Source organism: Leucoraja erinacea, chromosome 22 (genome assembly GCF_028641065.1).
Source record: "Leucoraja erinacea ecotype New England chromosome 22, Leri_hhj_1, whole genome shotgun sequence".
NCBI classification, from domain to species: domain Eukaryota; kingdom Metazoa; phylum Chordata; class Chondrichthyes; order Rajiformes; family Rajidae; genus Leucoraja; species Leucoraja erinaceus.
Window position 1 is genome coordinate 8,505,103 of NC_073398.1, and position 26,591 is coordinate 8,531,693.

At 46.2% G+C, this 26,591-nt stretch overlaps 1 protein-coding gene across 2 annotated transcripts in view; it reads right to left on the reverse strand.

Moving 5' to 3' along the window:
* LOC129707687 (phosphatidylinositol 4-phosphate 3-kinase C2 domain-containing subunit beta-like) overlaps positions 1 to 26,591 on the reverse strand; it is a 177,868-nt gene that overhangs the window by 22,577 nt on the left and 128,700 nt on the right. For both annotated transcript variants that reach the window (XM_055652882.1, XM_055652883.1), the window contains exons 24-29: positions 24,300 to 24,469; positions 23,705 to 23,861; positions 22,277 to 22,386; positions 18,490 to 18,691; positions 15,257 to 15,381; positions 1,933 to 2,050 (exon numbers count right to left, since the gene is read on the reverse strand). In XM_055652882.1, the coding sequence (XP_055508857.1) occupies positions 1,933 to 2,050; positions 15,257 to 15,381; positions 18,490 to 18,691; positions 22,277 to 22,386; positions 23,705 to 23,861; positions 24,300 to 24,469 (882 nt within the window). The remainder of the gene's footprint in view (positions 1 to 1,932; positions 2,051 to 15,256; positions 15,382 to 18,489; positions 18,692 to 22,276; positions 22,387 to 23,704; positions 23,862 to 24,299; positions 24,470 to 26,591) is intronic.

The window sequence follows — 26,591 nt, forward strand, 5'->3', positions numbered from 1 at the left end:
TCACAGTTTTAGACTGTTAAAGGTAATTATAGCTGAAACATATTTGGATCAATATTAATACAGATGACATAATTTCAATTAAAGAGGTTAAAACTGCGAACAATGAAATCAATAAAGACAATGATTTTTTTTGTTAGTTACGCATTTGGATGTGATGAACAGGGACAAAGGTCATGCATCTAATTATAGGTAAATTGTGAAAGATTGTTTCCAAAGGCTGGTAAATTGTAAACTGGACACAAAAGATTGAGGATAATTATAAGGAGAATGACGTGGAAGATGAGATTTTCATCACAGGAGATTATTAGGGCATGAAATATATACGATGAGCAACTGTTGGAGCAGAGACTATTATAACTAGAAAGGGAATTATGTACATATTGTGTATGCAAGAAATTGTAGAGTTGTGGATGTAGCCCAGTCCATCACACAAACCAGACTTGCCACCATTGACTCCATCTGCACTTCACGTTGCCTCAGAAAAACAGCCAACATTATCAAAGACTTGTCCCAAAAGGACCCAAAGTGCAGGAATAGCTCAGTGGGACAAGCGGCATCTCTGGAGAACATGGATAGGTGACATTTCGGGTCATGCCCTTCTAAGACACGGAGAAAATTCCAGACCATAGATTGTCCCACCCCAGTCATTCCTCATTCTCTCTACTCCTGTTGAAAGTGCGCACCACCAGATTCAGGAACAGCTTCTTCCACTCTGTTGTCAGGCTTCTGAACGGTCCTTCCATAAGCTAGGCTACGGTCTGATTCACCTCTACTCCATTGCGTTCATTGGACTTTGTCTCTGGAACTGAAGCACTACAATGATGAGAACTATATTTGGCACTCTGTGTCTTCCCCTTTGCTTTACCTAGTGCACATGAGTTTGACTTGGTTGTATTTATGAATAGTATTATTTGATTTTGATTGGACACCATGCAAAATATAGCTTTTCACTGCACCTCGGTACACGTGCCTATAATAAACATAAACGTAAGGCGGGAATTCAGATGAAAATCGCAGACCAGACTTCCCATGTTTGACGTTGGAGGACGTAAAGGAATGTGTGATGGGACCGGGAGGGGTCACAACGTTTGACATGAAGATGTGATTGTCATTTACTCTGCTGTAATTTCCAGTTTGCTCCGCTACCATAGAAGATAGAACAGTACAGCATAGGAACAGGCCCTATGGCCCACAATGTCCATGCCGGACATGATGCCGGGTTAAACTAAACGTTTCTGCCTACAAGTGACCCATATCCCTCCATTCCCTGCATATCTATGCGCCTATCCAAAAGTTAAAGACCACTAAGGTTTCTGCCTCCACCACCACCCCTGGCAACGTGTTCAAGGGACACACCGCTATCTACGTAAAAAGCTTTCCACGCACATCTCCTTTAAACCTTGCCCTTTTCACCTTAAAGATGTGCCCTCTAGTATTTGATTTTTTTCCCCCATCCGGGCTAAAAGGTTCTGACTGTTTACCCTATCTATGCCTAAAATGATATGACCCCTCCCCCTCCCATCGTACATTCTTTCCTATCCTCCAACTTCATACATGGGAAGTCTGGCCTGAGTGATTTTCAGCTGAATTCCAGGTTTAGGTTTATTATAGTCACGTGTACTGAGGTACAGTGAAAAGCGAATGTTTTGCATGTTATATGATCAAAATAAAAATAATACTATTCACAATTAATTTTATACGGCTCATATATCCCTCCATTCCCTGCATATCTAAAAGCCTCTTAAATGCCACCGTTGTGTCTGTTTCCACTGCCTGTCAGCAATTTTCCAGGCATCCCCCACACTCTGTGACTTGCATATCTCCTTTAAACATTACCCCTCTCATTGTAAAGCTGTGCCCTTTTGTCTTTCCCACGCATCTCCGTTAAACATTGACACTCTCACCTTATCACTGATATTTTGCATGCCTCACCTTTGCAAGTTGAGGCGATCCATTCAGCAAATACCTCACGTACGTGTTCAGTTCATCCTTTCTCTTCCTCGCCAGTTCCCTCCCCGTTGACAGTCCCAGCAGAGGCTTGTGAGGAAATCTGGAACACAGACGTTTACATCGGTCATTCTTTAGTTTAGTTTAGTTTAGAAATACAGCGCGGAAGCAGGCCCTTCGGCCCACCGAGTCCGTGCCGACCAGCAATCCCCGCATACTAGCTGCGTCACTGTAGGAATAATTTACAATCCAAGCCATTACCTCGAAACCTTTCTTTGGAGTGTGGGAAAATGCATATTCTCTCACCCATGAAACATGTAGAGTGGAACACAGGCCTCTGGTGCTTGCAAAACTGTTGTGCCATCCTATTCGATTTTTTTCAAGATGCACATTCTACTGAAACATGTTAGTGGGAAGGCTTGCAAATGTTAATATAAGAACTGAAAATGCAGGAAATGGTATGTGGGTGAGATACCCAGTGAATTTAAGCAAATGATTTTTTATCAGAATGACGTCAGCATTTCAGTTTGAACAATACAGCAAAGGAACAGGCCCTTTGGCCCACAATGTCCATGCCGTAAATGATGCCAAGGTAAAGTATTCTCATCTGCCTGCATGTGATCACTACCCCTGCATACCCATGTGGGGATCTAAAAGCCCCTTAAACACCACTATCGTATCTGCCTCCACCACCACCTCTGGCAGCGCGTTCCAGGCATTCACCAGTCTCTGTCTAAAGAAACTTGCCCCACACATCTCCTTTTAACTTTGTCCCTCTCAACTTAAAGCTATGCCCTCTCATCTTTGACATTTCCACTCTGGGAAAAGGGTTCTGACTATTGTCCCTATCTCAGCCTGTCCCTGTCATCATTTTATATACTTCTATCAGTTCCCCGCTCAACCACTGGCAAGCTCAGAAAACAATCCAAGTCTGTCCAACCTCTCTTTGTAGCTAATACCCTCTAATCCAGGCATCATTCTGGTAAACCTCTTCTGAACCCTCTCCAAAGCCTCCACATCCTTCTTGTAATGGGGCGACCACAACTGCACGCAATACACTGTATGTGACCGAACCAAAGTCTTATAAGGTTGTTAGACACAAGATGTTGGAGTAACTCAGCAGGACAGGCAGCATCTCTGGAAAGAAGGAACGGGTGATGGGGAAACTAGAGGTATGAAAAAATACAGAACAAATCAGTGCCCACACCGATGACCCAGGAGCCCACAATGGTCCATTGTTGGCTGTGGAGAAGGTGCTGACGAAGAGACACGACGAACAGTGAAACTAGTAGAACGACTAGGGTGGAGAAGAGACCGAGAGAGAGGGAATGAAAATGCTACTTGAAATTAGAGATGTTGCATTTGACAGAGCAATTAATAGACTGCCAGGCAATGGAATGTTTACTTTAATTTAGAGACACAGCACAAAATCAGGGCCTTCAGCCCACCGAGTCCGCGCCAACCAGCGATCCCCGCACACTAACACTGTCCAACATACACTAGGGACAATTTACAGTGATACTGTTTATACCGATTAATCTAAACCTGCACGTCTTTGGAGTGTGGGAAGAAACTGGAGATCTCGGAGAAAACCCAGGCAGGTCATAGGGAGAACGTATAACCTCCATACAGACAGCACCCGTAGTCAAGATCGAACCCGGGTCTCTGACTACCGTGCCGCAGCTGAATGTGTTGAAAATAAAATAGGATTCATGTAAATGGGTTCTGGATGATTAGTAGGGGCTCGATGGGCCGAAAGGCCTGTTTCCATTCTGTATGGCTTCATGGCAATACAGAATTATTGTTATTTATTCATTGGGTATGGTGATGTGAACTCAGATGATCGTTTCTCCTTAATGATAATACGCGACAGGGAACTGCTACAGAATAACTACACAAACAATCACCACTGTGGCCTCCAAGTTATTACTAAATCATTAAAACTTGCAACGCAGATGTTGATCTTTAAGCCTGACTTGTTCGTGATTCATCCCACTTCCCCTGGGCCTAATGACGACGAGGGGCTCTGCTTCCAACATCGTTTCAGCCCACAAACAGCAAGCTGCTGGAGGTGCTCAGCTGTCCAGGCAGCATCTGTGGAGGAACGTGGACAGTCAAAGTTTTTGGGTTGGGACCCTCCAATATGGACTGCTTCATCTTGGTCCAGATGAAGGGTCATGACCAGAAACATCATCTGTCCATTGCCACCCCAGGTGCTGCCTGACCCACTGAGCAACAGAGTGTTACAGTGTGGAAACAGTCCCTTCGACCCACACTGACCAACATATCACACCTACATTAGTCCCACATGCCTGTGTTTGGTCCTACCCATGCACAGGCCTAAATGTTTCTTAAACATTGTAATAGTGCCTGCCTCAACTACCTCATTTCATACACCCACCACCCTTTGTGTGGAAATGTTACCCCCCAGATTCCTATTACAGTAAATCTTTCCCCTTCACCTTAAAAATATGTCCTCTGGTTCTCAATTTCCCTTCTCTGGGCAAGAGATTCGACCCGATCAATTCCTCTCGTGATTTTGTCCACCCCTATCAGATCACTCCTCATCCTCCTGCACGCCAAGGAATAGAGTCCAAGCCTGCTCCACCTCTCCCTATAACTCAGGCCCTAGAGTCCTGGAAACATCCTCGTAAATCTTCTCTGCACCCTTTCCAGCTTGAGTTACTCCAGCATTTTGTAACGTGGTTCTGATTCCAGCATCTGCAGTCTCTTGTGTTAGCCTTTCAGATAAATGCCCTGACACAATGGACCAGTGTGTCTATTCCAAGCAGCAAGCTTGCTGATGTCAGGAGGAAATGTGCTGAAATGTGGAATCATACTCTGGCTTTGTTCAGCCTCATTGCGGTGTAAGACGAAGGAGAATTCCACCTTGTTATCGTGGCTGGAATAGATCATGCACGTGAATCAATCAAAGGTAAAACCTCTTTGTCATCGATCTCTGCATGAGAGAAATTAATTATTTGACTGAAATTTATGTTTGCTTTGAGCAACATCACAAGCATTTGAACTGCGATTATCCCTCTTGAAATACAATCGTTTAGTTTGTAGATACAGCATGGAAAGTGGCTCATCGAGCCCATGCCGACCATCGATCACCCGTTCACACTAGTTCCATGTTATCACACTTTCCTCAAGTGCTGTCTGTGTGTGGAGTTTGCACGTTCTCCTTGTGACCACAGGGGTTTCCTCCGGGTGCTCTGGTTTCTTCCCACATCCCAAAGACGTGCGGGTTTGTAGGTTAATTGGCCCTCTGTAAATTGCCCCCTAGTGTGTAGGAGTGGACGCGAAAGTTGGATTACATGGAACGGGTGATCGATGGTCAGTGTGGACTCATTGGGCCGAAGGGCCTGTTTCCATGCTGTATTTCTAAAGTAAACTGATGTGAAGTGGGATAACTAGTGTGAGCAGGAGATCGATGGTCAGCATGGACACGATGGGCCGAAGGGCTTGATTCCATGCTGTATTTTTCAATCAATTCAGTCAATTCATTCTCAGGTCTGACCAGGCAGACCCCTGTAAATTACTGCCTAGTTCTGCAGGAACAGATCACACTATACCTGTAGTCTGTGTAGCAGCTGAGATTCTCACAAGAGTTGACCAAGGCACACATTCATCTCAATGATCCTTCTGTACACGCATGGATGCCTTGTCTACTAGTGCAGAAGACTGAGATACGAACCTCAACAACCAATGCAATAAATGCCACTGATGTTCTTGAAACAAATCTATCGAGTGGTGCATATAAATGTTGCAGTACATGAGAAAATGTATAGGTCAAGATGCTTACAACTACTCTGAGTTTTTCCTCAAGAGACTGATGGCAACCTATTTTTTTTAGTTTAGAGATACAGCGTGGAACCAAGTCCTTCGGTCCACCGAGTCCGCACCGACCATCGATCCCTGGACATTAACACTACCCTACACACTCTAGGGACAATTTTACACATACACCAAGCCAATTAACCTACAAACCTGTACGTCTTTGGAGTGTGAGAGGAAACCGAAGATCTTGGAGAAAATCCACGCAGGTCACGGAGAGAACGTAAAACTCTACATAGACAGCACACGTAGCCAGGGGCGCCGTGCGCGACCGCGCGTCACTGCCGACATCACCACGTCTCACCACGCGCCATGCACGAGTAATGCACGCCATGCGCATATCACGTGCGCGTAAATGATGCCGCATCGTGCGTCGTGACACGTAAATGATGCGCAAATAACACCCAAGTGGGACAGGCCCTTTAAACTCCTATTTCTGACCTGCTTCCTGCAAGGGTTGGGAAGCTTGAAACAGTTGCTTTGGATAACCATATTTTACTTTGCCAGTGGAGGTTTAGGTTTTCAAAACACGTTTAATTTGACCAAGAATTAGTTTATTTGTCTATTGACAGTGGGGCAGTATTTAGCTTAGGGATTGAGTGTGGAAACAGGCCCTTCGGCCTTCTGTGTCCGTACTGACCTACGATCATTCGTACACTTGATCTATCCTACACACTAGGGACAATTTACAGAGGCCAATTAACTTGCAAATCTTTGGAGTGTGGGAGGAAACCAGAGCAACCAGAGGAAACCCACGCAGTCACAGGGAGAATGTTCAAACTCCTTTCAGTCAGCACCTGAGGTCAGTATCAAACCCAGGTCTCTGGCGCTGTGAGGCAGCAACTCTACTATTGCGCCACTGTGCCTCCCCACATTTAATTTTTAGCAGGCCAGGTGGAGGTGGTGATTTAAGAACATTTGGAGTATTGAGTTCTGTTTTGGTCACTCCACTATAGGAAGGATATTATTAAGCTGGAAAGATTCCAGAGAAGATCTATGAAGATGTTGCCGGGACTCAGGAGCCTGAGATAAAGGGAGAGGTTGAGCAGGCTAGGACTTTATTCCTGGGAGCGCAGGAGGATGAGGGGTGTACATGAGAGGATATAGAGGTGTACAAAATCATGAGAAGAATAAATAGGGTAAATGCACAGAGTCCCTTGCCCAGAGTAGGGGAATTGTGAAGCAGAGGACATACTGTAGGTTTAAGGTGAGGGGGGAAAGATTTAATAGGAACTTGAAGGGCAACTATTTCACACAAAGGGTGGTCGTTGTATAGAACGAGCTGCCGGAGGATGTAGTTGAGGCAGGTACTATCACAACATTTAAGAAACATTTGGACAGGTACATGGATGGTACAGGTTTAAAGGGATGTGGGCCAAATGCAGACATGTGGTACTAGTCTAGATGAGGCATGTTGGTTGGCAAGGGCAAGTTGAGCCAAAGGTCATTTTTCTGTTACTCTATGAGGAGGAATCTTTTCACACAGAGGGTGGCGGGTATAAGGAAAAAGCTGCCAGAGGAGTTAGTGAGGCAAGTACACTTACTACATTTAAAATACATTTGATAGACAAAATGCTGGAGTAACTCAACGGGTCAGACAGCATCTCTGGAGAGAAGGAGTAGGTGACCTTTCGGGTTGAAACCCTTCTTCAGACCGAGACACTTGGGCAGGCACATGGATAGAAGTTTAGAGAGATATGGACCAAATGGGACTAGATCTTCTTCTTGCGTATGGCGTGCACAGCCTAAAGTTGTGGGACAACTTGTTCTATTTGATCATATTTCATTGTGCACGTCGAGTTGATTGCATTAGTCAAAAACAGGGCGGACCATGTGAAGGTTGCGATCTCCCACCCCAATGGGACTAGATTAGTTTGGGTATCTTGGTCGGCATGTACGACTTGGGTTGAAGGGCCTGTTTCTGTGCTGTGTGACTATGACAACACTAGCTTGCCCGTGTCACAGCCTTGAGTTCTCACAGACTGGAGAACTTGGCTGCAAATGGTCAAGCAGTGCCGGAGACCCAGAATGAATCCTGACCTCGGGTGCTGTCTGCGTGTCGTTTGCATGTTCTCCCTGTAGCAGCGCGAGTTTCCTTCGGGTGCCACAGTTTCCTCCAACATCCAAAGGACGTGCGGGTCAGTGGTTCAGTTCAGTTTAGTTTAGAGATACAGCACAGAAACAGGACCTTCAGCCCACCGAGTCTACGCTGACCAGCAATCCCCACACGCAAACACTATCGTACACTCACTGGGGACAATTACAATTATACCAAGCCAATTAACCTAAACCTATACGTCTTTGGAGTGTGGGAAGAAACTGTAGATCATGGAGAAAAAGTCACGTGGTCATGGGGAGAACTTACAAACTCTGTACAGACAGCACCCATAGTTGGGATCGAACCCAGGTCTCTGGCGCTGTAAGTGCTGTAAGGCAGCAATTCTACCGCTGCGCCATCGTGTTAAATTGCCTTCTGTTAATTGCCCCTAGAGTGCAGGAGTGTGGTAGAGTCCGTGGGGAGATGATGTGAATGAGGGGAGAATGAGGAAAGGATCAATGTAGAATTAGTGTAAATACATAGTTGATGGTCGGTATTGACTAGATGGGCCGAAGAACCTATTTCCGTGCTGCTTCACTGTGCTTTCCTTGTGGACAAAATGTGCTGTTGGCAAATCAATTAAAAGTGAAGTGCCATTTATCAGCAATTTTCTTTCCATCAATATACTTATGTTGCTGATACTTTAACTTGTAATATAATAGCTGAACTACACGTCTATATTAATAAATGTTCTACCTCATTTCCTTAAGGTGTCCATTAGCTAAGAATTATTAATTAATGTATGTGCTTATTAATCAAGACAATGGTGAGGCCACATTTGGAGTATTGATTACGAAAGAACTGCAGATGCTGGAAAAATCGAAGGTAGACAAAAATGCTGGAGAAACTCAGCGGGTGAGGCAGCATCTATGGAGCGAAGGAATAGGTGACGTTTCGGGTCGAGATCCATCTTCAGACTGAGTATTGTGTTCAGTTTTGGTCACCCTTCTATAGGAAAGAGGGTGTTCAGCTGGAAAGAGTGCAGAGAAGATTCATAAGGTTATTGCCAGAACTTGTGGAATTCCCTGCCACAGAGGGCAGTGGAGGCCAAATCACTGGATGGATTTAAGAGAGTTAGATAGAGCTCTAGGGCCTAGTGGAATCAAGGGATATGGGGAGAAGGCAGGCACGGGTTATTGATAGGGGACGATCAGCCATGATCACAATGAATGGCGGTGCTGGCTCGAAGGGCCGAATGGCCTCCTCCTGCACCTATTTTCCATGTTTCTATGAACTATAGGTCGAGGTTGAGCAGGCTAGAACGTTATTCTTTGGAGTGTAGGGGACTGAGGAGTGATCTTATAGAGGTGTATAAAATCATGAGGGGGATAGATAGGGTGAAGGCACAGAATCCTTTACTCAGAGAAGGGAAATGAAGAATGAGAGGACATAGGTTTAAGATGTGCGGGGAAAGATTTAATAGGAACCCGAGGAGCAACTTTTCCACCTGGAGGGTGGTGGGTATATGGAACGAGCTGCCAGAGGAGGTAGTTGAGGCAGATACTATAACAACATTTAAAAGACACTCAGACAGGTACAATGATAGGAAAGGTTTGGAGGGATATGGACCAAAGGTGGGAAGGTAGGGCTAGCGTAGATGGGGCATCTTAGTCAACATGGACAAGTTGTGCTGAAGGGCCTGTTTCCGTGTTGTAAGATTCTATGACTCTAGTTGTGAGTCCGTGGAATTCTCTGCCTCAGAGGGCAGTAGAGGCCGGTTCTCTGGATACTTTCAAGAGAGAGCTAGATAGGGCTCTTAAAGATAGCGGAGTCAGGGGATATGGGGTGATGGCAGGAACGGGGTTCTGATTGAGGATGATCAGCTACGATCACATTGAATGGCGGTGCTGGCTTGAAGGGCCAAATGGCCTACTCCTGCACGTATTGTCTATTGTCTATTGTCATACTAAAGGCACTGACCTGAACTTCATCTCAAGTTATCCCAGTGCTAGTGTCACTGTTCATATGCCTGGGCATTACATCCCCAGGTGGTGGTGGCCAGCATATTAAAGTGCTTCTTGGACAATTCCTGGATCTTATTTATATCCTAAACCTAAAATAATGTAGGTAATTCATGTGAAAGATGTTTCCGACATGGGCAGGAGATACTGTGTACTTACCGTTTCAACACTGGTTGGATTGACATTCCAACAGATAGTTGTTGCAACCCGACAGTATGAACATTGAATTCCCCAATTCCCCCCCAACCTCACTTTTACTCTCTTTCTTTCCGGTTTTCCCGCCATCAGTGGTTTCAACGGTGGTTGGATGGAAGTAGTTTAGATTAGTCTAGTTTAGAAATACAGCGTGGAAACAGGCTCTTTGGCTCACCGAGTCCACACCAATCAGACACACTAGTTCTATGCCCTCTACACCAGGGTCGATTTACGGAGATCAATTAATCTGGATGTTATCGGAATGTGGGAGGAAACCGGAGCACCCGGAGGAAACCCATGAGGTCACAGGGAGAACGTGCAAACTCCACGCAGAGAGGTCAGGGTCGAACCCGGGTCTCTGGTGCTGTGAGGAAACAGATCTACCAGCTGTACCTCATGACTCTTCATACACCTCTGTAAGATCACCCCTCTGCCCCCTTGCATTCCATCCAAGGAATTAAGCAAACATTTTTAGCTAGTGTTCAGTTTCTCTGTCAGCTAATTATACATTATAAAAAAGCAATAACTGGTTGGAAACCTGCATGGAAAACTTCCAATTAAGTGATGGCTTGAATTGTGTTTGAGTAATTAACTCCCACGTACTAACACTGCAAGTCAAAGGTGTCTCATTGACATCCCTGTCACAGTGGCAATCAAGAGAAAAGCTGGGGCCAAACCAGTTGGCTGTTAGGTCCATTAATTTAGAGTTTGAGTTAATTAACCTGTAAAAATGAAATATTAAAGTGGGAACCTTGCGCTAAGAAGTTGTCACATCAGATGGAGTAGGGCACACAGCCCTCCAAGCTGCCTACGCCTGTAAAATACGATCGAAGTGCTGCTGACATAAATGGAGAGCATCATTTCAGTTTATGATTTGTCTCACAGCTCGACCTCTGCATCAGTACAGACACTCAGAGCTCGAGGAAGATTCATAACCTTTTTTCATTCAGTTTCGGAGCAAACATTAGCCTGCTTCAATAGCTGGGATGGAAGCCAAGTGTAAGTGATGGGTGTATATATCTACGCCTTGTTCAAGAGACAAGCTGCCTGATAAGTCAACAGTGCCCTGGAGTACTGTAAAGTCGCCTGGCTTCGGCATTGGATTACCAAGGTTTCCATAGCACCAACACTGAGTAACTGTTTCTACGGCATGAAACCCACAATTAACCTGCGGAGAAGATTTGCAGCAGCTTCCGAAAGCAAACATCCCCTTTCCATTTCAGGAATGTGTGAAGACAACCCTTTCATCTTCCCTCCATGGGGGGAAGGAGGTTAAAGTGAGGACGAGGAATGGAGGCCCGGAGCTGAGGGGGAGTGTGGGCAACCGAGGATCAGCCGGTGATTGGAGCACAGGGAACGGAAACCCAATGAGTGATTGGATGGCGGGCTCGAGAGACACAGTGGGTGATTGGACGGTGGGAAATAGCACCCCGGTGTGTGATTGGACGGTGGGAAACAAGCTCAATGATTGGTCGGAGAGAACAGGCCCAGTGCCTGATTGGTTGGTGGGAAACAAGGTCAGTGCGTGATTGGTGGCGGTGGCGGCGCCACTTCCGGTGGCGCTGGTGCCAGCAGCCTCCACCTTCAGCCGGGTATCTTTTTGTTTTTTTGTTTTTTTAGTGATGTTGTGTGTTTTTTATGATTTTTTAAATGTCTTTATGTGGGGGAAGAGGGCACGGTGCGGGGGATACCGTCCTTCAGCCGCTTCCTGGTGAGGACGCGACTATTATTCGAGTCGCGTCCTCGCCCCCCACCCCCACCCCCCCCAGCGGCCTACCTATCTGAATTGGCGCGGCCTTTCCTGCCGGGATCGACCAGAGCTCCAGCAGCGGCGGGACAGCGCTGTAACATCGCGGGGTTGGCGATGCCTTACCGGGGGTTGCCGTCTGGAGCCCGGAGTGCTGGACCTGCTGCACCGACATCATGGAGCTGCGGTTTGCGGAGCTCCCAACGCGGGCGGCGCTGATCAACAACGCGGGGTCCTGTGACTCTGCCCGGCTCGACCTGCGGACTCGGGAGCTGCGGACTCCGGCTGCGGGAGGCGGCTGATCAGGAGGTCCGGGCCGCTAAGGAGGAGGATGTTCACTGTCGGGGATCGGCGTCGGCGTTCCACCAGCCCGGCGTGAGGGCCTGAACATCGGGCCAACCGGGACGGCGACTGCGGGTGCTCGGAAGGCCCCCGACCACGGATGAACATCTGGGAAGATCGGAGGGGAGGCTGGCTGGACTATGGTACCTTCCTCACCTTGGTGCCACTGTGTTGTGTTGTGTCGTGGACTTTCTGTGTTTGTGCTGTTTTTTTAATTTCTATTTTATTTTTTTAATATGTTTTAATATTTATTATTTATTTATTTTTAAGATACTGACTGTAAAGGGAAATTCATTTTGTTGTCTCTAATTGAGACAATGACAATAAATTTGAATGCAATACAATACAATTGGACTGTGTGACACGGAGCCCCTGTGCATGATTGGACAGTGAGACAAAAGCTCTGAGAATTTGACATGAACAAGGAGGCTGGGAATTAAACAGTTTCTTCAGTGTCACCAAAACAATAAACTATCAAAGCCCAGAGAGTGATAGGTGGATAGATGCAAAACGCTGGAGTAACTCAGCAGTTCAGGCAGCATCTCTGGAGTGAAGCAATAGGTGATGTTTTGGATTGAGACCCTTCTTCAGACTCAGAGTGATAGGTGGATACAGGTGAAGGTGGGGGGGGGGGGGGGGGGGGGGGGGGGGGGGGGGGGATAGGTACATGGTTGAACAAAGGCCAGAGATTAAGGGAAACAAAAGTGAGAAACGGATGGAAGAAGTGCAAATTGTGAAGCCAGAAGAAGGAATATAGGTGGAAGGGGAGGGGAAAGGGGACAAATGGGTGTGAATCCAGGTGTGGCAAAGGGAAAAGAGAAGGGGGGAAGGGAGGGGGGAGGGGGGGGAGGTGTTGGTTAGTTATAGGAATTTGGAGAATTCAATGTTCATACCGTTGGGTTGTAAGCTACCCAATCTACCCAATATGAGGAGATGTGCCTCCAGTTTGTGTGTGGCCTCACTCTGGCAATGCAGGAGGCCCAGGACAGAAAGGTCAGTGTAGGAATGGGGAGAGGAGTTGAAATGATTAGCAACTTTGAGATCCAGTAGGCCTTAGCTGGACCGAGCGTAAATGTTCGGCAAAATGGCCGCCAAGTCTAATGTTGATCTCGCCGATGTACGGGAGGCCACATTGAAAACACTGATGCAGTAGATGAGGTCTCACACGCACCTCCTCTAATCTCAGCCCTTCCCAAGTTGTATCACTCAACTAAATGAAACTAAAATTTAAATAATATATTACACATATGTTATCTGACCCAATGAGGTTGTTATGGGAATCTGAGATTTGGATAGGAGTAGAAATGGTTGCAAAGAGAAGTATTTGGATGACATTACTGTCCATTTTTCTTTAACCCCCCAGTTTTAAAATGAAGGTCCAGAGTACAGGTATTGATAAGATCCATAAATCTTTCAGAGAACAACACACAGCTATAGTGGTGCAGCGGTAGACATCCATATTCATTCCTGACCTCGGGTGCTGTCTGTATGTGGAGTTTGCACGTTCTCCCTGTGACCGCGTGGGTTTCCTCCAGGTGCTCCGGTTTCCTCCCACATCCCAAAGATGTGCGGGTTTACAGGTTAACTGGCCCTCGGCAAATTGCCCCTAGCGCGTAGGGAGTGGATGAGGAAGTGGGATAGCATAGAACTGGTGTGAACGGACGTGGACTCGATGGGCCGAAGGGCCTGTTTCCACGCCATATCTCTAAACTAACACTAAATAAAACTAAAACTACGAGACACTAATTGGAGAAATGAAAACAGACTAATATCGAGCACCATTTATTCTTTAAATGCTAAGAGGTTTAAAAGCGTGTTAATCTTGCTCAAAAAACTCTTCTCTTCTGTCGTATTTTCGCTATAAAATAAACGAATGTTTTGCTTTGCAAATTGTTCCTTCTCTGCACCACTTAGCTGTTTGTGCTTACTCATGGAAAAATAGAAGTCTCCAGATTGTAATGCTCACATACATCATTGCAAGCTCAGGAACACGAAATTAATTCAATATAAGCATTTCAATACACTGCCAAATAACTATTTGTATCCCGTAGGTTTTTTTAAATTTTGTGTTACAGAGTGGAAACATGCCGACCAGCAATCACCCCGTACACTAGCAATATCCTACGCACTGGGGACAATTTATAATTTACAGAAGCCAATTAACCCACAAACCTGTACGACTTTGGAGTGTGGGTGGAAACCGGAGCGCCTGGATAAAACCCACGCAGGTCACGGGGAGAACGTGCAAACTCCATACAGACAGCACCCATAGTCAGGATTGAACCCAGTTCTCCGGCGCTGTAAGGCTGCAATATTACCACTGTGCCTCCCCAAGAATTCCAAAGTCCAACCATACCAATGAAGGGTAAAAGGCACTGGAGATTTTATTGAGGCAGCACCTTTTGATTTAATGGTGGCACAGCCTCAGAATAAAGAGGCAGGTACTATAACAACATGTAGAACATAGAACAGTATTGATTAGTACAGGTGTCAAGGGTTATGGGGAAAAGGCAGGTGAATAGAATTATGAAGGAGAGATAGATCAGCCATGATTGAATGGTGGAGCAGACTTGATGGGGCGGATGGCCTAATTCTGCTCCTAACACTTATGACCTCTGATCTTAGTAACAGGGATATCCCTCCATTCTCTGAACATCATTGTCCCTACCCAAAAGTCCCATAAATGCCGCTGTCATATTTAAAAAACATGGATAGGCAAATTAATAGGAAAGGCTTAGAGGCAGCGTGGGTAGATTGGACTGACTTAGTTGGTGCAAATGGTCGGCATGGATGGGTTGGGCCGAATGGCCTGTTTCCGTGCTGTGTGACTCTGTGCCTCTATGTGACACACTGGAACAAAAAATAGTACTTGCCTCAACTACCTCCTCCGGCAGCTTGGTCCATACACCTACCACCCGTTGCGTGAAAAGATTACCCCTCAGGTTCCTATTAAATCTTTGGCCGCTCACCTTAAACATTCCTGTGGTCCTCGATTCCCCCTACTCTGGGCAAAAGACTCTGTGCATCTTCCCAATCTATTCCTCTCATGTCAGTTCTAGTGTCAGTGGAGTGGGAGGGAGCCCAATTGCAGGAAGGAAAGTCTGATATTTAAAGAGGTCCCCTCACCTTGGTATCTCTGACGCTGGAAAGCAGCAGTGAAGATGTTTGTTGAGTTCAACAAACTGGCTGTAACTCCTTTCCACAAAGGTCGACTCTGCCTGCCCTTCTCGTTCCACTTGCACCTTGTAAAACTGGAACGAGATCGGAAGCGTGAATAGCGGGAAAATCACATGGATTATTCCTGGAAATTTTCAAACGGAACAATTATGCAACAGGTGCCTTGCACTAAACATTCCAAGAGTCACAACACAATGCCCGTTACTGAATCTATAGCATATAACAAGCCGCAAACTTCCAGCTATTTAAAAGCTGATCAAATGCAACCTCCCAGGCCTTTGGCGTCTACCACAGAGTAATCAGCAGCTTCCAGCTTGCTGATTGAAGTTTCTTTGCAAAATAACTGCATTTCCAGGAACTTGCAGATATAACAAAGGCAAATCGCATTTGTGAGAACACTGCACTGGAGCATACAGCGCCTCATCTGCAGCTAATTAATTTACTGGATCAAATGGAAAACCAAGGCCAAAAGCTTTAAGATTTGCCTGCAGCGCAAAATAGGTCTTTTTATGAAATATTCAGAACGGTTCAATTAGAATATGCGATTATGTGAGTGGAATTAGTGTGCTTCAAGTCCGCTTACTTCAATCGTGTGGGGTTATAATATTGCCATACTAATCAGTATTAACTTTATCCCTGAAGGATTTGCAAAGAACTCGGGAGAAATCCAAAGAGAGCAAATTCCTTCAGAGCCAATTCAGTTGATTTTAACTGGTGTTCACACAGGTCAGTTTTCTCCCCCCCCCCCCCCCCCCCCCCCCCCCCCCCCCCCCCCCCCCCCATTTTTTTACCACTAATAAATCAATTTGTTTAAAGAAGATGGAGAGAGCATCTTATGAGTCGCTTGCAGTTTCTTCACGAAGTTAATTGTCACTTTGGGGCGATTTAAGGATCTTGGAAGGAATGCTATTCCACATGTGACCGTTCAAGGATATAAATTAGTAATGCATCAGATGCGGTGAATTATGCAGATTAAACGCTGCTCTGGGTTCGATTTGCAACCCAGGTTATGTTGGCTTGTTTCAGTGACAGCTATGGTGCACTCGCCTTCAGCGCTCCTTACTCAAACTCTATTCTCGGCATAAACTTGCCCCCGATAAAGTCACGGTGCAAAAATCAGCAGTGGCTAATTTGGGATAAGGGCCACTGGAATCTGCACTCTTACAGTGATTCAGTGTCCAAAGAACATAACTTCAAAATCCTTCTCAGTCCAGAAACTGATGCCAACCCACAAGCATAGTTTGAGGTGAGAGGGGCAAAATTTAAAAGGAGATGTGCGGGGCATGTTATTTTATACAGAGGCTGGGAAGTTCCCGGAACATGCTTCCAGGGGTAGTGGTTGAAGCAGATACATTGGTAGACTTTTGTATAGGCATATGGATATGCAGGAAATGGAAGGATATAGGCTATGTGCATGGAGATAGGTGATGGTCTTGGTATGTTCAGCACAGACATTGTGGGCTGAATGACCTGCTCTTGTGCTGTACTGTTCTATGTTCACTGTCACCTATCCATGTTCTCCAGAGATGCCGCCTGACCCGCTGAGTTACTCCAGCACTTTGTGTCAGTCTGATCCGAGGGGGAGCCGTCGAGTATGGCTGCCCAGCCTGCAGCTGTCCGTCTTTACCTGGTTGGAGATGCGGCTTTCCTCCGAGCCGCATCTTCGCCCCTTCCTCGCGGCCTACCAGCGGGACTGGAGCAGCGTTTCCTGCCGGGACCGGCCAGAACCTCAGCTTCGGCGGCGGCACAGCGCTGAAGCACCATCACGGAGCCGCCGATGCCTTATGGCCCTGTCCCACTTAGGAAACCTGAACGGAAACCTCTGGAGACTTTGCGCCCCACCCAAGGTTTCCGTGCGGTTCCCGGAGGTTTTTGTCAGTCTCCCTACCTGCTTCCACTACCTGCAACCTCCGGCAACCACCTGCAACCTCCGGGAACCGCCATCAGTTCTTGGACTGACCCGTAAAAACCCTAATCCTACCTCAAACAACAGAAAACAATGGACCATCCCTTGACCATTATTATCATAATCATAGTCATACAGTGTGGAAACAGGCCCTTTGGCCCAACTTGCCCACACCGACCGACATGTCCCATCTACACTAGTCCCAACTGTCTGCATTTGGCCCACATCCCTCTAAACCTCTCCTATTCATGTACCTGTCTAAACGTTTCTTGAACGTTGCAATATTACTTGCAAATTGACTATTTTGCTCTAATATCTTGATTTTTTGCACAGACACCTTTCTTTTGATTTGTATGTATAATTTGTTGTTGTGTGTTGTCTGAGTGTCTGTGCCTGGGATGCTGCTACAAGCAAGGTTTTCACAAGACCAGTATCTTACCATAAACATTCTTATGCTAATAAACTTGTACTTGAATTCTCAGAGTTGTCGTCCAAGATTCCAACCTTACTTAAGCCTTACATGGATACAAAGAACTGCAGATGCAGGTTTACAAAAAAATGACACAAAGTGCTGGAGTAACTCGGAGGGTGACATTGCTGGAGAACATGGATAGTTGATATTTTGGGCTGAGATCCTTCTTCAGACTGGTTGTAGTGGGGGGGGAGGAGAGAGGAGGGGCGAGACATAGCCTGGCAGGTGGCAGCTGGACAAAGGCCATAGATGAAAAGACGCAAGGTGTGAGACAAAAGGATTGAAAAATTGCAAATTATGAAGCTAGAAGAAGGAATGTAGGTGAAAGGGGAGAAATAGGTGTGAGTCCAGTTGAGGCACATGGGAGGAGGGAGAGTGGGAGGAGAGGGAGAGGAGGAGGGCTGTGTAGTTACCTCTTATTTTGCTTCCAAGATGGCGCCTATCCCAGACGACTATTTGCATGCTAGCCACAGAAGCAGATCTACAATCACTTATTACAACCGCTCCACACATTTATTCCCATTATCATGTATCTGTACACTGCGAATGGCTCAATTGTTATCATGCATTGTCTTTCTGCTGACTGGTTAGCCCACAACAAAAGCTTCTCACTGTACCTCGGCACACGTGACAATAAACTAATCGGACTGAACTTGATTTGTTCACTCTGTTTCAGTTTCCACAGATGCTGCCTGACCTGCTGTGTTTTTCCAGCATTTCTTTGTGTGTACATTCATACTTTTACTGAAAATTTGAGAATTCAATCTGTATAGTGGGTGTTGTTTGAATTGCCATCGTACTTACATACTCCTTATGAGGGGATACTTTCTTCTCAAAACCACACACCAACAAAGACCTTATCAGTCCCTCTGTCTGTAATGAGTATGTTTCTGATACAAAGGAGAGTCTTGGCTGGATTTGTGCACCTGCAACTTTCTTCTGTGCCATAATATGGGCGAAAAAATTAATTTTCACTGGTAGACTTTTGAGGCTTTCTTTTATAAGGCTGTAAAAAATAAAATCAATTTTACAGGTCAGTGTCAAAGGAAGCTAAACATGACAAACACCTTCAAGGCTACGGGAAGAACATTTCTCACAACAATGATTTACTTCCAAGCTTAACGTGTTTTGTCTTTAGTTCCGTTTTATATATTCTGTTCAATGTTGTCAATGGAAAATAAATATTGACCTTTTAGGTTGACCTCTGTGCAGAGAAAGGCTTTAAGTTGCACATGGCCTTCCATGGGCCATTATAAATCTGAAGAAGGATCTCAACCCATTCCTTCTCTCCAGAGATGCTGCCTGTCCCGCTGAGTTACTCCAGCTTTTGGTGTCTACCTTCGGTTTAAACCAGCATCTGCAGTTCCTTCTTACATAAATTGAATGCAGACAGTTGTTGTACTTGTTGTTGATCTTAATTCTCAGGCACAAGTTATGAGAAAGCTCAGGATAACACCACTTATTACAGTGGGAGGGTAATACAGCACAGAAACAGGCCCTTCGGCCCAAATCCCCATGCTGGCCAATATGCCCTATCTAAGCTAGTCCCGTTAGGCCTATATCCCTCTCAACCATTCCTATCCAAAGACGCAAAGCCTGGAAGGGTGTACCTGTCCCTGTGCCTATTAAGGGCTGTTTAGTTTAGAGATACAGCATGGAAACAGGCCCTTCGGACCACCGAGTTTGCGCCGATCAGCGATCACCCGTACACTAGTTCTATCCTGCACACTAGGATAAATTTACAGAAGCCATTTAACCAACAAACCAACACTCGAGGGCAGAGCATTAAGGTGAGAGGGGAAATGTTTAATGGAGATGTTCTGGGCAAGTCTTTCTACATGGAGAGTGTTGGAGACCTGGAACATGCTGCCAGGGGTGGTGGTGGAGGCAGATATGAATCGGCTTTTAAGAGGCATTTAAATAGATGCATGGAAATGCAGGGAATAAAGGGATATGGATCATGTATAGGCATATAACCCAACTGGGCATCATGTTTGGCACAGACATTGTGGACTGAAGGGCCCATTCCTGTGCTGCAGTGTTTTATGTAACTCATCGTGTCAGGCATCATCTCTTAGGAAAAATTTACAGAAGCCAATTAACACACAAACTTACAAATGAATAGGTGATGTTTCAGGTCGACACCCTTCTTTAGACCCGAATTGCCATCTATTCCTTTTCTCCAGAGTTACTGACTGACCCGCTGAGTTACTCCAGCATTCTGAGTCTATCTTCGGTGTAAACCATCATCTGCAGTTCCTTCCTATGTTCTAAATGAGCATTTCAGTTTGGGAAGAGTTACTAATAGTACCTCGCCCTGGCTCTTAAATAGATGGACATGTCCCCTGCAACGTACACCACATTAAAATGCATTGATCAGGACTGAAGCGCTGATGGGAATGTAACATTTAGCCTTGGGTTGTCAGTGTATTTTGGCTGTTTATTCTCAGGCAGAGGGCTCCACTTATTAACATAATGCTGCACATTCATTTATTGCACCTGAATTCCAATGAATCCGTTTTTGCCGAGTCAGTCCTCCATACCCAAAGCGAAGAATGATATTACAGAGACGGTGGCAATTTGTGCCATCTTTACCTCCGCAAGGTCAATTCATGCCACATTTCAGGCGAGGGGGGGAAAGATTGAATAGGAACTTGAGGGGAAACTTTTTGACACATAGGGTGATGGGTGGGTATTATCACAACTTTTTAACGAACATTAGGACAGGTGCATGGTTAGGACAGGTTTAAAGAGATATGGGCCAAATGCAGGCAGGTGGGACTAGTGTAGATGGGGCATCTTGGTCGGCATGGGCAACTTGAGCTGAAGGGCCTGTATCCACGCTGTATGACTCCACATTTTATTATTTTCACTTGGTTAACTTACACCCCAGTGGAATGGACATTAAATTCTCCAATTTTAGATAAATAACCTACGAGCAATTTACCTCACCTTCCCCCTTTTGGCTCTTCCCTCTGTCCCACCTGGATTCACACCCATTTCTCCCCCTCCCCCTGAGCCCTTTTCCTGTATTGCATCCCATACAGAGGAGGGAGAAAGGGAAGCTTGTTTACAGTTAGTTACCTAAAATTGGAGAATTCAATGTTCACACCATTAGGCTGTAAGCTACCCAAGCAGTAATATTGACGAAATTGATATTTATATCAAGAGGACTGAAATACAAAAACAGAGATGTAATGCTGACCCTCTCTAAGGCGCTGGTCAGGCCGCGTTTGGAGTACTGTGAGCAAATTTGGGCCCCATATCTGAGGAAGGATGTGCTGACTCTGGACAGGATCCAGAGGAGGTTTACAAGAATGATTTCAGGACTCAGTGGGTTAGCATATGAAGAGTGTTTGACAACATTGGGTCTCTACTCGCTGGAGTTTAGAAGTTTGAGGGGGGACCTCTTTGAAACATACAGAATAATGAAAGGCATAGATAGAGTGGATGTGGAAAGGAGGTCATAGCCCTAGAATTAAAGGGTGCTCTTTCAGAAAGAAGGTGAGGAGAAACTTTTTTTGTCAGAGGATAGTTAATCTGTGGAACTCATTGCCACAGAGGGCTGAGGAGGCCAAGTCACTTCAAGAGAGAGATAGACACATTCTTGATTAGAACGGGCGTCAAGGGTCATGGGGAGAAGGCAGGAAAATGGGGTTCGGAGCCACAGATCAGCCTTGATTGAATGGCGGAGTGGACCCGATGGGCCGAATGGCCTAATTCTACTCCTATAACTTGTGAACATGTGAACTTGTGACCTCGTGGGTGTAAGATGGCAGTAGTGGCCACCTCTGGAAAATAATTTTCATTTTGTGTATGGAGGACTGACTTGATAAAACTGATCAATTGGAATGTACCCGACAATCACAGCACTCTTGTACTTATGTATGATCGTGCTTATGTATCACATGATATTACTGGACTGTATGAAAAACAATGCATTTCACTGTATCCAGGTACGTGTGACAAAGTACTACAAGTTTAGTTTTGTTTAGCTTAGTTTAGAGATACAGCATTTCGGCCCATCGAGTAACAACCACTGGGGCCAAGTTACATTTACAGAAACCAAAATTAACCTACAACCTGTATGTGTACCTCACCCGGAGAAAACCCAGGTGGTCAAGGGGAGAACGTATAAACTCTGTACAGACAGCATCCATATTCAGGATCAAACCCAAGTCTCTGGTACTGTAAGGCAGCAATTCTACCGCTGTGCCACCGTGCTGCTCTAAACTATATAATTTGTAGGGATTTGTTGGAAGTGTTCAACTACTGCCTTTATCTATTTTTCTTTATTTATCTGTACTTTTTTGCATTAAAATTACAGTAGAGCATCTCCATAACTTCCTCAGAAGAAACTAATTTATTTAATGGTTCAGAATTTAGTTACAGGACACTGCAGTGGTTCAATGGCACAGCTGGTAGAACTGTGCCAGAGACACAGGTTTGAGAAAGTGGATAACATAGAACTAGTGTAAACTGGGGATCGATGGTCGGCATGGATTTGGTGGGCCAAAGGGTCTGTTTCCTTGCTGTGTCTCAAGCTACGGAGAGAAAATACTCAAACGGAAAAATAATTCAGAGCTTTAACCTTGTAAAGTATGAGGTGGCTTGTACATCAGAGTCCATTGGTCGCAGGTTGTTGTAGACATGCTTCAGGTCCTGGACCTCAGACAGCTCAGGAAGTCCGGCTGACAACATCTAAAGCAGACAAGGACGGGAGGTCTGTGATTATCAAGTTACAGCAGCAACCATAAGCACTAATTGCAGACAGACTGAGACACTCTTGTACGCACAGTGGACTGTGGGATGTTGGAGTTGAGCCACAATCTTCTCTCTCAGTTTGTTTGCCCCTTGATCCATTATTCCTATAACTCCTTGCGTTACAAACAATCTAAGATAAATAGACCCAAAGTGCTGGAAAGTATCCCGCGTCTCTGTGCTGGTGGTGACACACATGCTGTGAGTCTGGTTCGTGGCCACAAGCTGAGGACTTGACTTACTTTAGATGAGTTTTCCCACTCAGGGAAAATCCCACAAGTAAATGTCTTCAGAGTTTTTGTTTGGATGCTGACAAAGAAAAATATTACTGACACTCTTATAACTGAATGAGAACATTGTGATATGCGGGTGCTGAATGAAGAATAAGAAGCAAATGGTTCTTTCAATAGGGAGGCATTGATCACTGCTAAAGTCCAGAGGACATAGCTTTGTGAGAGTAACAAAGTTTGAAGGAGCTATAGTCATTGAGTCATAGAGCGTGAACAGGCTCTCCAGCCCAACTTGCTCACACCGACCAACATGCCCCTTCCACACTAGTCTCACTTGCTTGTATTTGACCCATATTCCTCTAAACCTACCCTGCCCATGTACCTGTCTAAATGTTTCTTACACATGATAGTACCAGCCTCAACTACTTCCTACGGCCACTCATTCTATACACCTACCACCCCTTGTGTAAAAAAAGTTGTCTTTCAGGGTCCCTTCTCTTCATAAACCTGTCTTCTGATTCTCAATTCCCCTACTCTTGTTAAAAGTCTCTGTGCATTTATGCTATCTATTCCCCCCATGAACTTGTACACCTCTATAAGATCCTGCACTCCAAGGAGTAAAGTCCTAGCCCACTCAACCTCTCCCTATACCTCAGGCCCTTGAGTCCTGGCACCATCCTCCTAAATCTTTCCTGCACCCTTCCCAGCTTAACAACATGAGAGATGTGTGCGGGGCAGGTTTTTTTGCACAGTGTGGTGGGTATCTGGCACCTGATCCATATCCCGAGTGATTAAAAGCCTCTTAAACTCCACTATCATATCTGCCTCCACCCCACCCCTGGCAGCACGATCCAAACACCCACCACCCTCAGTGCAAACAACTTGCCCCTTCTTCAAGCTATGTCCTCCAGTCTTTCACATTTCTACCCTGGTGAAAGATTCGGACTGTCTACTCTGTTTATGACAATAATCATATTTTCAACATGTGGAGATTTGATAACTTCATGAAGTCAACATGTCCAACTTACCAGTTCCATGAGATTCATCAGGAGTTGAGTGTGCTGGCGGATGATGTTGTAAGCCTGGCAGCTGAGGTCTACAAACCTGTGGAACTGAGCCCCATTTTTCCCACCTTCTGTGATGAAGTGCTCCATTTCAGCAGTAAATATAAACGGAACGCGATCCCTGGTCAAAGTCAAGGACATCCATTAATACAGGGCTTGGCTGCTGAGCCAAATATCTCTGTGGCCGAACACAAGACCTGGACTAAGTCTAAATCATTTAGATCTTCAGCCCACCGAGTCCACGCCGGCCATCGATCACCCGTTCACACTAGTTCTATGTAACCCCACTTCCTCATCCACTCCCTACACACTAGGGGCAATTTACAGAGGGCCAATTAACCTGCAACGCCGCTTGCCTTTGGGATGTGGGAGGAAACTGGAGCGCCCGGAGGAAACCCACGCGGTCACAGGGAGCACGTGCAAACTTGTACAGACAGCGGCCGAGGTCGGGATCGAACTCGGGCCCCTGGCCCTGTAAGGCAGCGACTCTAACACTGCCCCACTGTGCTAGCCCAGTATGAAATATTCAGTCCACACACTGCAATTTAAGAACACTGACCTCTTCATGTTCATGATCATCTGGGAGTGCCCCAAAAACTTTCCGAAGTCGATGTGGAACATGTGGCCAGTGGTTCTCAGCATGATGTTGTCATTGTGGCGATCGCAGATGCCCAGGACAAAGGTAGCCACACACCATCCAGCGCAGGAGTTGACAAAGTTCTCCACGGCCTAGTCATCAAATTAGAAGACACCAACTATATGACACAAGTAAAGGAAGCTGAACAATTCCCAATTGATGCAGGTACATTTCCTGTATGAGGTTCTTGCCTATCCATCCTCAGATCCCAATGCAGCTAGTCCCAATGTCACTTCACCCATGTTTAGTTTAGTTTATTTTAGAGATACAGCGTGGAAACAGGCCCTTCGATCCACTGAGTATATGCCGACTAGCGATCCACTCTACTACACACTAGGGACAATTTACAATCTTTACCAAAGCCAATAAACCTACAAGCCTGTAAGTCTTTGGAGTGCGAGAGGAAATCAGAGCAGCAGGGGGAGACCCATGCAGTCATGGGGAGAACGTACAGACATGACCCATAGTCAGGATCAAACCCGGGTCTCTGCACTTGCTTGTACTTCGGAAAAGCAGCCAACACTATCAAAGACTTGTCCCACCCCGGCCATTCTTTATTCTCTTTGTTCCCGTTGGGCAGAAGGTACAGAAGCTTGAAAGTGCGCATCACCAGACTCAGGAAAAAGCTTCTTCCCCTCTGTATCAGGCTTCTGAACGATCCTTCCATAACCTAGGGTACTGTCCGATTCACCTCTACCCTGTTGCAGACATTGGACTTTGTCTCTGGAACTGATGTGCTACAATGCTGAGAACTATGTTCTGCACTCTGTATCTTCCCCTTTGCTCTACCTATTGTACTTGAGTTTGACTTGATTGTATTTGTGTATAGAGTAATGGAGAGGAGAGTGTACGCAGCCTTGCACCTCCACAGAGTCATCTGTCAAGCTTCTCAAGTTTGCGGACGACACAACCCTGATTGGACTGATCCAGGATGGGGAGGAATCTGCCTACAGCCAGGAAGTGACACACCGAGCTAGCGTACTGGTGTCTTCATAACAACCTGGAGCTCAATGCTCTTAAGACAGTGGAATTGATAATAGACTTTAGGAGAGCTCCCCTCCCCCCACTCACCATCAACAACACCCCAGTCTCATCTGTGGAGTCTTTTAAGTTCCTTGGAACTATCATCTTCAAGGCCACCATCGACTCTACTGCGGCACGGTTTCGCAACGGTAGAATTGCTGCCATACAGCAAATGCAGCACCGGAGACCCGGGTTGGATCCTGCCTACGGGTGCTGTCTATACGGCAACTCCCACACTCCAGACGTCACACACTCCAGTCCGGGTATAGGGGGGGGGCCAACCTTCGGGGGACAGGGGTGGGAATGATAAGGGGGGGGAGCCTTTTTTCCCCCCCCATCCCCTGGGGGGGGGGGGGGGGGGGGGGGGGGGGGGGGGGGGGGGGGGGGGGGGGGGGGGGGGGGGGGGGGGGGGGGGGGGGGGGGGGGGGGGGGGGGGGGGGGGGGGGGACATGGCCGTGCAGCAAAATTAGGTGCCAGGAGTGGAGCCTCCTGATCTCCAACTCAGTAGGTGCTGTCTATACTATACGGAGTTTGTACGTTCTCCCTGTGACCTGCGTGGGTTTTCTCCGAGATCTTCGGTTTACTCCCACACTCCAGACGTACAGGTTTGTAGGTTAATTGGTTGGTAAATGTAGAAATTGTCCCTAGTGGGTATAGGATAGTGTTAATGTGCGGGGATCGCTGGTCGGCACGGACTCGGTGGGCCGAAAGGGCCTGTTTCCACGCTGTATCTCTAAACCAACCAAAACTTTAAAAAAGGCCCAACAGAGGATGTACTTCCTGCGGCAGCTGAGGAAATACAATCTGCCACAGGCAATGATGGTCCAATTCTATACGGCCAACCTTCCCCCCATTGAAGAACTGTACACTGCAAGGGCCAGGAAGCGAGCGGGCAAGATCATCTCTGACCCCTTTCACCCTGGCCACAAACTCTTTGAATCACTTCCCTCTGGAAGGCGACTCCGGACTGTCAAAGCCCCCACAGCCGGACATAAAAACAGATTTTTTTCCATCAGTAGGTCTACTCAATAACCAAAAGTCTGTAGCCTCCTTTTGCTTTGGTATTTTATTTTATTCACATGTTTAATCAATAATGTTTTATTATTAATTTTTAATGTTTTATGTGTCATTCTTAATTGCTGCTGTATGTCGTGTTGTTACTTGCGAGCGGAGCACCAAGGCAAATTCCTT